This window comes from Somniosus microcephalus, chromosome 7 (genome assembly GCF_052327205.1).
Source record: "Somniosus microcephalus isolate GS21.2 chromosome 7, FLI_Smic_1.0, whole genome shotgun sequence".
Classification (NCBI taxonomy): Eukaryota; Metazoa; Chordata; class Chondrichthyes; order Squaliformes; family Somniosidae; genus Somniosus; species Somniosus microcephalus.
The window spans coordinates 144,081,278-144,094,804 of NC_140993.1; the positions used below are offsets into that span (position 1 = coordinate 144,081,278).

A 13,527-nucleotide genomic window follows, 5' to 3' on the forward strand; every position below is an offset into this window, starting at 1 on the left:
CGTTGGAGGTGGCGGAAATGGCGGAGGATGATCCGTTGAGTGTGGAGGCTGGTGGGGTGAAAGATGAGAACAAGGGAAACCCTATCGTGGTCCTGGGAGGGAGGGGAAGGGGTGAGAGCAGAAGTGTGGAAAATGGAACGGACATGGTCGAGGGCCTTCAACCATGGTAAAGGGGAATCCTCGGTTGAGGAAAAAGGAAGACATATCGGAAGCACTGGTATGGAAGATGGCATCGTCAGCACAGATGCGACGGAGACGGAGAAAAGGAATTCAGTTTTGAATTACTCATTACTATGGTACGTCTTTTCACCTCCATACTCACAATCCAGATCATCTTATAACAAAATTCAACACTGGTAATGACAACTACTTTTAATAACCCAAGAAAAAAAAAAATCAAGATCATAACTGATCAACAGAAATATCACTAACATTAAGAGATTGACATTAAGATAAAAATAAGCCACAAATAGAATCAATCAATTGCACACAAAAGAGCACTGACTGTCCTGGTCAGAAACAACAATCCTTGTTAGAAAGAAAAAAAATTGCTAACCTTAAATTTGCTCTACAAGTTCACAGTAGAACAAACTAAGCAGTATTTTGCAGTGTGAGCTGCAAGCACAACAATGCTACATCAGAGGCTGGAAGGCAAGTACAACTCCCACAATATCATCCACCTATCACCTTATTCAAGGAGACCTATGCTGAGCCTACACATAAGTCAAACACATACCATGTTTGGTTTGCGGTGTATTATACAAAAAGGTTACTAGGTGGCAGCATTTGGTTTCACAACCAAGTGCAGGAACGTGAATGTAATCAGTGTTGGAAGGTTCTTTTTCTTCCTTGTCCGAAAAATGTGACCAATTAAAGTTTCTTCAAAACACTTGCAAACATTTACTATATTGATTTATCAAATGCTGCAGGAACAGAAAGATCACATAAGCATTAAGAGAAGCAAGAGAAAGAGACAACATTTTCAAATTTTTAAAGGAACAATGTAAAGATCAAAGGATCCAAAATTTTGAATTATGGCAAAAAGAATAATTGCAGAAGATAGAATCTGTAGGAACCAGGTGAATAAGAGAGGTAGAGTTGTGCGAGATTTGTATGATCATGATTATCCACTTCACGCGACTTCACTCTATACTTAATCTTATTACCAGTGAGGTATGGGGGAATATAGAACAGGGTTGGAAAAACAAACATACTTTTTTTCCTAAAGTAAATGGGCAGTATATAAAGATCCCAATTACAATATCATGTTCGAATAAATAGTTTTCATTAACAGGCCAATTATACTACACAGTTTGAGTCAATTCAGAGCAAATTTAGATTTTCCATCAAAATGAACTGTGGAATGTAATTTGGGTATGAAGTGACCCAAAGTGTGCTTAGGCAATAGATGCGAGACCAACTTCTGATACTGGCAGGCTTCATATTTGCTGCAGCTTATAAAGTTCCCAAGTGATCCAAACCATTTTAAAACTGGCTTAAGTTATACCCAACACACAGGAGGATGGCGGTGGTTGTCAGATGCCCCAGGACATGACTGCAGGTGTTCCTCAGGGCAAGGATCTCGGCCCAACAATATTAATCCATTTCTTCAATGACCTTCCCTACATCATAAAGTCAGGTGTGGGGTTGTTAGCTGATGATTACACAGTGTTCAGCTCCACTCATAACTCTGCTAATATTCAACTTTTTTTCAGTCTTTGTCACTATTTCTGGCTTCTGAAGATAACAGAAACCCCAATATTAAGCCTCAATTGCCCAATGTGAACAGGGCATGTGGAGGGATTAAATGAGGGGCAGAGAAGTTCCCTCCCCTCGCACCGGCTGGTATTTTAACTCCCAGGTTTTGGGAGGCGTGAGGTCTTGCCGCATACATGCGGTGACCTCAAATATTCAAAAGTCAGGGGCTGATGACGTCATTTGGATCCCGACGCGAATGTTACCCCAGGCCGCACAAGTCGTGCATAGTGCCAACCACGCCAGGGATAGCTGCCGCAAAATTCAAATAAGATTTTTAATGGGACAAGGAATAGCCTCTCCTGCCCTGGGCTTGCCTGCCCCCGACCGTGATTGCTCTTAACCCCCACTTACCTGACTGCCGAGGACCGTTCCTTTGGGTCCCCAGTGATGGCCTCCTGAAATCTCGCCCCCGTCCACTGGCTTCCTCATTCCTCCTGGGTTTGGGCAGGGACCATGTGGGATATGCTGATGAGGCCCGGGGGTTAAAATGTTCTGGGCCTCTCAACGGTGTGGCTATGCGAGCTTGTCGCTTGCCCTCTCTCTCGCGCCCCAACCCCCCCCCCGCCATGTGTGCCCCTAGTTAAAACCAGAGGCTAGAGGGTTTATAATTTGAATCCCAACTAAACCTGACAGCTGGTTATGTTTTTCTTCTTTTTCTCTTCCCGTTTAAAAAAAAAAAAAAAACCCCACCATTTTTCCAATAAAGCTTTTGAAATTTGTTCTCTAGCTTTTCTTCAAATAATTTTGAAAAACACAATGGGCCTGAATTTGCGATCGGAGGCTTTCATCATCAAAAAATCTACGCATTTACCTGGTGGTCCGGGAGATACGGAGGCTTGCAATCCTGGGCCTCTCCTGGTAGAAATGCATAGAGGCCCACGTATCCCAGGGGTGGATGCAGTTCGCAAGCCTCGTGGGCCAACCCAACCAATGAAAGAAGGGAATCCCCATTCATACTTATGGGAGTTCCTTATGGAACTGTCATAAGTATGAATGGGGATGACTTAAAAAAATACATGAACACATGAAATAAATTTTAAAAATTACATATATAAAATTAATTAAAATGGCATTTAATTAAATATTTTAAACAAAATTTAATTTTTTGAAATGTTTTTAAATATGTTTTAATGGGGCTAAATATAAACTTGCCTTATTGGACAGGGTTTTTAATGTATAAATATGAGTGATAACAGTTTATTTTTTAAAACTCTTATGCTGGTAAAAGCAGGCCTTACGTTTGCTTTTACCAGGTGTAAGAATTCCACTGCCTTGCAGCGGGCGGAAGTTGAGCAAATAGTGCAACTCTCCTCCCGCAGAGGCCCTTTTCCTGGGGATGCGAAGGATCTGTCAAGATTTTGACAAATCACAAATGCCGGGTTTCAGCACATGCGCTTCGCATGCCTAAACCCGGAACTTGTGCGGCCCTTACGGGCACGTGCGCACCTCGTCTGCACCCGTAGGGGTCGCAAAATACGGCCCAATAGATTTTGTTCCAGTGCTTCTGTCAGTTTATATGATTTGGCTAACTTAAAGGCTACTGATGCATTGTACGAATTTGCCCACACTTCACCTGCTTAGACTGCAGGACTAACAGAGTCCCCACTCGGTAAAAATACCAAGTCCAAGCCCAGGCGCTTGGAGAAGCGGAGGCCTTTAAATAAAAACTTTAATGATGGTATTAAAAGACACATCTATGTATACATTTAATCATGTTATTCTGATATTGTACTTTTTTTATTTTCTCTAAAATCTTATTTTTGGACATTAGAAATTTCAGTTACTGAGGAAAAATGGCTGATGAGTATTTTTCCAAAAGCATCGAGTCTTTCAACTGGTTTATCAACAAATCATAGCAGCCAATTGTTTACATGGGAAATGCAATTTTTGAATATTTACATATGCAGGTTGACATAAACGCATTACCAAAAATTATAACAAAGTAACGTCTTTGGACAGGAAATGCACATATATACAAGATTTTTAATAATATAGATAGATTCTACCTGATTAAAAATGTTGTGCATTAATCCTTTAGTTTATATGTGGAAGATCTCGATGGCTAAAAGTACTAACTACCATACCTTCACAGAGATGCTCCAACGGTGGGAGTTTGCAGTTAAAGGTTCTACAGCCAAAGCCTGCATCAGATCTCCAGGAAAGTTCTTAAACAATTGACTGTCCACTGCACCTAAACAAAATGAAATATTAATTTACAATGACTATTTCATCATTTATCAAAATAGAGTTCTTTTTCATTTTCAAAATTTCCCATATACAGTATAGGGGTTCAGCCCTGAACTTGCACTCCAACCAGAATTATGCAGTAACTGTTTTAGACTGCTCAAGGCAAGTTTTCCGATATATACATTACTTAAAGATCTAATTTACTTGATGCCAAGAAGAAAGAGTTCATTGTATAGAACAGTGGCTTGATACTTGTGGCAGCTACAACAAGGCTTTGCCAGTGTCCAAGCATATTCAATGCCTCTTTTGCCTAAGCCTTTGACACATAGTAGAAAACTGCACTCAACAACATGCATTTAAAAGACATATTAGTCACAAGACAAATAAATATCAGAATGATTCATTTAGGGTATATATTTGAATCTGTAGCACGTTCATAATCACAGCATCGTGTTGGATGTCTCAGCAGTTGGACTGGTTCCAAGTCATCAATCCCTCCTCCCCAAAGTATGAAGGAGAAAGAAAAATGAGAGCACGGTTCCTTTCTGTCCAGATGAGAAGAAATGTTTGTTGAACACGGGTTTAACTCTTGGTTAAGCCACAAAGGTTCTACAAACTATTCAAATTCAAATTAGGAAAATGGGAAGGTAAAACTCAGTTAGTGCACTGGGGTTACATTAAGGATATGAATCCATCCACATACATCAACACCAGTGGTCCTTTTAGAAACCCACCATGTGACGGCTGGGTAGAGATGATCCACCAGCTGAAATCCCTGCAGCAGGATCCTACAGATCCGACTGTGTGTGGAATCTCCATCACATACCTTAAGTTGTACCACATCCAATAGGGCACTCAAACAACCATGTCTCCTCAAACTGGATTGACTCTGGTTACCTCAGTACAGTAGCAATTACCACCAGCACCAGCTTTATTACCATTCTTTTCTGGGTCATTCCCTTTCAACCAGCAGAACACTAAAGTCAGTGCTCTCAAGGTCATTTCAAATGTGTGGGCTAAGCAACAAGATAGAGCTCTATGGGTTAAGAGTCAGATGCATAAAGTTTACTGGATTGTAATCTTTCATAGGCTTCACCTAAAATGCGAGGACTGGAAGCATCAGGGATTAAACAAAAGGAGCAGATTTCAGCGGCCCAGAAATTTTATGAACACACGGCAGCAAGGAGATTAACTTATGGAAGCCTTTAAGGCTCAAAACTCTCAAGAGACTAAAGAAAACATGAATGCCAGACTTGCTTCCAGCTTTCACTGACTGCAGCTAAGAATCCCTTGAAATAGCAATGCAAATGACTGCCCCTTTACCTGCACCACCCATGGTTTGTGAGCAGGTTGATGAAGTAGCAATGATAGCACTGATTGACACGAGGGATCCTGACAACATCAGTTAGAATCATAGAATAATAGAATGGTTACAGCACAGAAGGCGGCCATTTGGCCCGTCAAGCCCGTGCCAGCTCTCTGCAAGAGCACTTCAGCTAGTCTCACTCCCCCGCCCTTTCCCCGTAGCCCTGCAAATTTCTTTCCTTCAGATACTTATCCAAGTCCCTTTTGAAAGCCGTGATTGAATCTGCCTCCACCACCCTTTCAGGCAATGCATTCCAGATCTTAACCACTCGCTGCGTAAAAGTTTTTTGTTACGTCGCCTTTGGTTCCTTTGCCAATCACCTTAAATCTGTGTCTTCTGGTTCTCAATCCTTCTACCAATGGGAACAGTTTCCCTCTATCTACTCTGTCCAGACCCCTCATGATTTTGAACACCTCTATCAAATCTCTTCTCAATCTTCTCTGCTCCATCCTTCCTAAAGTGTGGTGCCCAGAATTGGACACAATACTCCAGTTGGGGCTGAACCAATGTTTTTATACAGGTTCATCATAATTTCCACACTTTTATACTCTATACCTCTATTCATGAAGCCCAGGATCCCCTAAGTCTTTTTAACTGCTTTCTCAACCTGCCCCACCACCTTCAATGATTTGTGCACATATACCCCAGGTCTCTCTGTTCGTGCACCCGCTTCAGGATTGTACCATTTAGTTTATATGTCCTCTCCGCATTCTTTCAACCAAAATGTATCACTTCACACTTTTCTGTGTTAAATTTCATCTGCCACATACGTGTCCATCCATTCCAAGTCTATCACGCTCCTCCTCACTGTTCACTGTACTTCCAAGTTTTGTGTCATCAGCAAATTTTTAAATTGTGCCCTGTATACCCAGGTCCAACTCATTAATATATATCAAGAAAAGCAGTGGTCCTAGAACCGACCCCTGGGGAACACCACTGTATACCTTTCTCCAGTCCGAAAAACAACTGTTCACCACTACTCTCCGGTTCCTATCACTTAGCCAATTCCATATCCATGCTGCCACTGTCCCTTTTATTCCATGACCGTGATTTCGCCATCAGAGGCGGGATCGCGGTGGATTAGGTTGTTGGCGGGTCCCGGTCCCACTCCTGGCTCCAACTGCTCTGTGAAAATGATTTTACGTAGATTGGGCTCGTTAAGCCCGCCCTGCGAGGTTCCCAGCCAATTAAAAGGAAGCGGGTCTGATGACGTCATTTGATGACGCGTCATCAGCCGGTTTCCTTAAAGGGACCATGGCCACATTCATTTTGACAGTTGTTCTGTCACTGTTCTGCAGCATTGAGGTGCTGCAAACACTGACGAGCACTGCACAAAGGTGCACGGCTGCACTCCCTCCATATGCTTATGCAGAGAGTCATGGCAGACCTGACACTTTGGAAACTTACATGGAGGCAGGTTCGGAGCGGGCTCCCAATCCGCTGTCAAGCATTTCGATTTTGACAGCGGACCTGCCTCCAAAACTGCCCTCTAAGCGCCGGCAAAATCATGACCTATGGGCTTCAACTTTGCTGGCAAGCCTATTATGTGGCACTTTGTCAAACACCTTTTGGAAATCCATGTACATTATCCCACCGATTTAAATATTTTTAATTAGGCCAGTGTCCGTTTCTAGTGGGAGTGCTGGCTGCCTAAATCAAAGTCTGCTCAAAAATCAGAACGGGCAGATCTCCAATAAGTCAGCAGATTTATTTTTCCTCTGGGGCTGTAACAAGACAAAAAATGACAGCCCCTTTAACTTCACTAGATCTACCACAACAGATATCAAGAGCTCTCTAGTCATAGGTAGGTAGCTGAACTCTATGGGCTCGATTCTGCCACTGGGGGCGGGCTGGGGCGTGTCAGGTGCTTTTCGTGTCAGGATCCCGACTCCGATGTGAAGTGGGAAAAAAAGTGCGATTTTGCCCTAATTGGGCACTTGATTTCCAGCATGTGGGAATCCCTGGCCCAATGAGTCTTTTCATACAGAAAGTCACCGCCGATGACATCATCAATGCTGCTGGATTTAAGGCCTGCAAGCAGCCTTACTTCTTCTGGAGACTTTAAACTTTATGCCCATTATTGCGATCGCTTCATTTAGCAACTATGTCCAGCAGTAGAACAAAGTGTGCTCCAAGGTTCGATGAGGCCCCCTCTCCAAGCTCTGGTGGAGGGAGCAAGATCAAATAAGGAGGTGCTCTTCCCTTCCTCAGGGAGGAAAAAGCCTCCGCAGCAGACTAAAGCTATGTGGATGCAAGTGGCCCAGGAGGTCAACTCAATCTCTATGTACCGCAGAACCTGGCTGCAATGCAGGAAGAGGTTTCATGACCTTCTCCGCACAGGAAAAGTGAGTATGACTTTCCAAGACCCTCAATCTGATCCTCATCGCCTCTCCTCACCAGCACTCTGCCTGCCAGCCTCTTCCTCCACATCCCACTTGACACATACATCCCTGCACCCTTACCCATTCCCTCTCTCTCTATGGTCACATTCACTTAACTATTCGACCATGCAGCCCTCATACTCCCTATCACTGTGATGCAATTACAACAACTTACAACACACAGGGAGGGCCATTTGTCTCCTTCTAAGCATCTATGCTATGGATTCTCTACACTCACTCCTTCATTCTCACTCAAACTCCACTTGTATCCCTCATTGCAGGAAAAGAGTGCCCACAATAAGAACATAAGAACATAAGAAATAGGAGCAGGAGTAGGCCAATCGGCCCCTCGAGCCTGCTCCACCATTCAATAAGATCATGGCTGATCTGATCCTAACCTCAAATCTTCTATCACTCTGCATCCACCCGAACCCATGTGATCTCCCGGGAGAGGCGAAAAACCAGATAAAGACCCAATGGCCAATTTGGGAGAAAAAAATCTGGGAAATTCCTCTCCGACCCATCTAGGCGATCGAAATTCTTCCAGGAGATCACTCTGTCCCTATATTTGTTACAGTACTTACCTTCTGTAAAGGCGATCTCCACCCCAGCCAGGAACAGGAATAAAACCATCTCCTGAAATCTAACAGAATTAGAACACAGTAGGAGCAGAACAAGGCTACACGGCCCCTGGGCCCGCTCCACTACCCACAGGGCCATGACCATTCCGAACGAGCGAGGACAGGAGGAAGGCCACCCTCAGTAGCCCAGCTAACCACCTTGGAGGAAGCGGCCTTGGAAATCGCTGGTGTGGAGGAAGATTCGCAAGTGGGGGGAAGGACAGACGGGCACATCACAGCAAGCTGGTTACAGAATAATTTGGCATCTCTCTCACTGACATTGCATGAGTGACTGATAATGATTCTGATGCTCTAACAGATTGACTTATGATCATCTGCACAATTCAATGTGCATGTAACCTTTACCTCACATCTCTAACTCCTTTACTCCCCCACAGGACCATCGAGAGCCACCGTCCCCACTGTCCAGGTGGAACAGCCTGAGCCTCAATACTCCTCAGAGGAAGCGGCAACCTCTGAAGGCGCAGCGTCAGCAGAATTAAGCGCACCCAGCACCAGCGCAGACATTCACACCTCGGTGGGACCGTCGCGAGATAGAGTAGTGTTAGCACCTGGTGTATCACAGCTCACAAGTGAGCATCAGCAGATGGTGGAGACAGGGACAGCAGTGGAGAGTCCTCGTCGGAGGGTGCAGGACTCTCCCAGCTTGGCTCCACTGCATGTCGACCCTGTGCCTCCGGGTCCATCCAGAAGAGCGGTGCTGGAACTCCAGGAACAGGTGCAGGAGTTTCTGGCAGGTTTTGTCTCCAGGGTCGCTGCGAGTGTGGAGCGAATGGAGGAGTCCATCGTGAACATGAGCAGAGCCTTTGTGGAGGCATTGGCGCATGAACACATCACCACGGAAAGGATGGCAACCTCTGTGGAAAGGATGGCTACGGTAGACGAGAGGATGGCTACAGGCATGGAGGAGCTAAGTTGCCAGAGTGTTGAAAACATGGTCATTGTTCAGAATAGACTGACATCTCTTGAAGAGCAATGGTCAGCTATTGAGCATAGAAACCAGTCCTTCATGGAAGTCCTCTGGAGTAGGACTTCCAGTGCAGAAACGGGTCCTCAAGGCCCCCCTGAAGTGCAGTAAGGTGCTGTCAAACCACTTGCTAGCTCTGAAGTGGGGCTGACCCATGAGAGGGATGTTGGTGGCAGACAATAAGGAAGTGGGGGTTCCTCTCCAAGCGCTCACATGACCATGCCACTGCAAAGCCCTCGGTCAGAGCCCCACCAGAGTCCTCACCCAACTGACATGGGCGTCTCAGCCCCTGCACAGCCGCAGGAGCAGCAGACTGTTGCCGAGCCCTCACAGGCTCGCAACCCCAGAGGACGCCCGCCAAAGGTGTCGAACAGGAGCAGCAAGAAAGTGAGCAAGGGGCCTCCACACCTGCTGAAGTCACAGGGGAAGCACCACGTAAGAGCACGCTTAAGAGGGATATAAAGCACAAGTAGTCACAAGGGTAGTCACTTGGGTATTCTGTTGTATTGTTTTTTGACAAGCCATCCTTGTAATGTGATGATACACAGATTTGATGACAAACTGTTGAAGTTGTGGCCTGTCTCATCTTGCAAATGGGACTTCCACATTGAGGGCTTACGGCGACTTGCAATTGTCAGTATGGTCGTCAGAGTGATAGGAATCCGTAGGTTCTTGTCCATTGTCGATGCTGTGGTAAGAAGGCGTGAGGCAAAAGTGTTTGATTGTGCAGGCTAAGCAAATCTGGCCAACATGAGTGCGTCCCTTGCATCCCAGGCAGCAATGTGGTTGCACGCTGGCGCCTTCTGGCCTGTGCAGCTTCAGGTGGGTGAGCAGCAGCTTGGCGCTCCTGTTGTTGCTGCTGCTGATGGTGGTGCTGTTGTTCATGGGTCTGCTGCTGCCGCGGCTTTTCTTCGTCTGAATCTGGTGTTCAGGAGGAAAGGAAATAAATGGTTCCCATGCTTCTGGTATATGCCTCAGTTGAGGAAGCGCTCAGTCAAGGTGGGGAGAGGGGTTTCCCAGGAGGTTACATTGGAGATGGGTGTCAGGCTCCAAACTTCCACCACAATGAGTATGCCTGCTAAAAGTTCCCCCAGACCTGAGACAACAAAGTTCTGCCACCTGCAAATGATGATTGCTGAAAACTCCTTTTTAATAGTGGAGCTGCAGCCGTTAGTAAGCAATACACTTGTGCAGCCGCCAGGATTCACTGGCGTGTTCCAGAGGAGACGTGCAGGACGGGGGAAATGTGTTAAAATCAGAAAGGCCTCTCAAAATGGGATTATAGAGGCAATTAACTGGTTAAGGGCTTTAAGGTCCTATCCCGCCTCTTGGAGGTGGGATGGAAATGGGGTCTGAAACCCCGATTCTGGGAAAAATGCTCAGAGGCGGGATTGGAGCCGGCCGCCATTTTTTGCGATTTTAACACCTCACACTCCTCCAATCCCGCCTCCTCGGGCCTGGCAAAATCGAGCCCTATGGCTCTCCAGAGTCCAAGACGCTGTGCTCTCCAGCCTGTAGGACTCACCACAGTGAGTCATTATCAATGAGAGTACAAAATTACCAGGCGTTCTTCAACTGAATTCATTGGTGCAGAAATTAGATGATGCTGCGCCCATTCTACAGGCGTAAAATGGTGGCTAAAGCATCCAATTAGGTGGGTGGTGAGTGCGTGCATATTGAGCCGAAAGTGCACCATTGCCATATTAGTAAAAAGAGGCGTCCAGGGCCCACACCTGAAACAGGTGCTAGGACCTTTGCCTATGCAAATAAGGGGCATAACTTCTGTTTGAGGCCTCCTTTGCCAAATTGGTTTGCCCAGAGGCAGCTGGCACTGGTTGGCTGTGTTCAGGAAAACCAGATCTACATGCAGCCTAACCAGGGGTCCTTAAAGGGATCATTGCAGGCTGCAACCAAAAACGCAAGTTATTTTTAAAAAGATACTTACCCGAATGTGGATCCAGCGCAAACCAATTTCTAGACCATTATTTTTAAGGTTCCAGGAATAAGTGGGTAAAGCTTAAAATAACCCCTTAAGTTTCCACAGCTAGATTGCAAGCCCAGCTGTAAATTATGATCACAGACTCCAGCAGGTGTCCACAAACATGATCTTCCAGCAGGGGGAAGCGCAAAGTAGATCACTCGAGGATAAAGAATCACCCGGAGCCGTGACACAGGAGCTGAGTTCCGAGCACAGCTGGCTATTTAGCTGCAAGGGGCTATGTTGTTCGAAGGATATGTTGTGATGCAGTTATATTATATATCATATTTTGTATCATTTCACATAGCTGTTATTTGTATTTGCTTAATAGAATTGTATTACTTAAAGCTAGTTGCAAACTGCAACAACAAATGCTTGTGCTCGATCGTTTGTAACGGGGTGCCTTTATATATATAAACTAGCTGAAGTGCCCGGCGGTACTGAGGCTTTTTCGAGGGCATGTTGTTGTTGGAAGAGAGAGAGAGAGAGAGCGAGCGACTGGGGGGGGGGGGAGAAAAGAGAGCGCGCGACTGGGGGGTAGAGAGCGACTGGGGGGGAAGAGAGAGGGCGGGTGGGGGGAAGAGAGGGCGGGGGGGGGAAGGGAGGGCGGGGGGGGGGGGAAAGGGAGGGCGGGGGGGGGGGAAAGGGAGGGCGGGGGGGGGAAGGGAGGGCGGGGGGGGGAAGGGAGGGCGGGGGGGGGAAGGGAGGGCGGGGGGGGGAAGGGAGGGCGGGGGGGAAGGGAGGGAAGGGAGGGCGTGGGGGGAAGGGAGGGCGGGGGGGTGAAAGGGAGGGCGGGGGGGTGAAAGGGAGGGCGGGGGGGGAAAGGGAGGGCGGGGGGGGAAAGGGAGGGCGGGGGGGGGAAAGGGAGGGCGGGGGGGGAAAGGGAGGGCGGGGGGGGAAAGGGAGGGCGGGGGGGGGAAAGGGAGGGCGGGGGGGGAAAGGGAGGGCGGGGGGGGGGAAAGGGAGGGCGGGGGGGGAAGGGAGGGCGGGGGGGGGAAGGGAGGGCGGGGGGGGGAAGGGAGGGCGGGGGGGGGAAGGGAGGGCGGGGGGGGGAAGGGAGGGCGGGGGGGGGGAAGGGAGGGCGGGGGGGGGAAGGGAGGGCGGGGGGGGAAGGGAGGGCGGGGGGGGGAAGGGAGGGCGGGGGGGGAAGGGAGGGCGGGGGGGGAAAGGGAGGGCGGGGGGGGGGAAGGGAGGGCGGGGGGGGAAGGGAGGGCGGGGGGGGAAGGGAGGGCGGGGGGGGAAAGGGAGGGCGGGGGGGGAAAGGGAGGGCGGGGGGGGAAAGGGAGGGCGGGGGGGGGAAGGGAGGGCGGGGGGGGGAAGGGAGGGCGGGGGGGGGAAGGGAGGGCGGGGGGGGGAAGGGAGGGCGGGGGGGGGAAGGGAGGGCGGGGGGGGGAAGGGAGGGCGGGGGGGGGGAGGGCGGGGGGGGAAGGGAGGGCGGGGGGGGGGAAGGGAGGGCGGGGGGGGGAAGGGAGGGCGGGGGGGGGAAGGGAGGGCGGGGGGGGAAGGGAGGGCGGGGGGGGGAAGGGAGGGCGGGGGGGGGAAGGGAGGGCGGGGGGGGGAAGGGAGGGCGGGGGGGGAAGGGAGGGCGGGGGGGGAAGGGAGGGCGGGGGGGGGAAGGGAGGGCGGGGGGGGGAAGGGAGGGCGGGGGGGGAAGGGGAAGGGGGGAGGGGAGGGGGGGAAGGGGGGAGGGGAGGGGGGGGAAGGGGGGAGGGGAGAGGGGAAGGGGAAGGGAAGGGAGGGCTTGAGGCCGAGAGACGGCCACGGCCACGACCGGTTGCCGGGGTAACCCTGCCGCGCCGCCCTGCCCCGCACTCCCGAGAGCCCCGCTCTCGAAGCCCCAGCCGCCCCGCCCCGCACTCCCGAGAGCCCCGCTCTCCGAGCCCACCCCGCACTCCCGAGAGCCCCGCTCTCCAAACCCCAGCCGCCCCGCCCCGCACTCCCGAGAGCCCCGCTCACCAAGGCCGAGATCCGCACTCTCGAGAGCCCCGCCCGAGCCAAGCGCGGAACAGAGAGAGACGCCGCGTCTCACCTGCTCCTGCTCCTGCTGCGCGCGCACCCTGACCCTCGTGGCTGACGCCGTTGCCCCGGGTAACGTGACACGGGGGGGGGGGGGGGGGGGCGGTGAGGAGCTTAGCAGAAGCCCAATTACCTAGCTCGGGCCTGGCTGGGCAAGAAAGGCCCAGGCTTTCAGGCCTAAGAAAAAAACGGGGAAAGGTAGGAAAAAGAATCTTCAGGTTAGAGAAAATATT

General features: G+C 49.6%; 1 protein-coding gene across 2 annotated transcripts in view; it reads right to left on the reverse strand.

Annotated features, from left to right (window-relative positions):
* Window positions 1-13,527, reverse strand: part of LOC147114921 (gamma-glutamyl hydrolase-like) — a 79,205-nt gene that overhangs the window by 14,407 nt on the left and 51,271 nt on the right. For both annotated transcript variants that reach the window (XM_085993033.1, XM_085993032.1), the window contains one exon: window positions 3,843-3,949. In XM_085993033.1, the coding sequence (XP_085849159.1) occupies window positions 3,843-3,949 (107 nt within the window). The remainder of the gene's footprint in view (window positions 1-3,842; window positions 3,950-13,527) is intronic.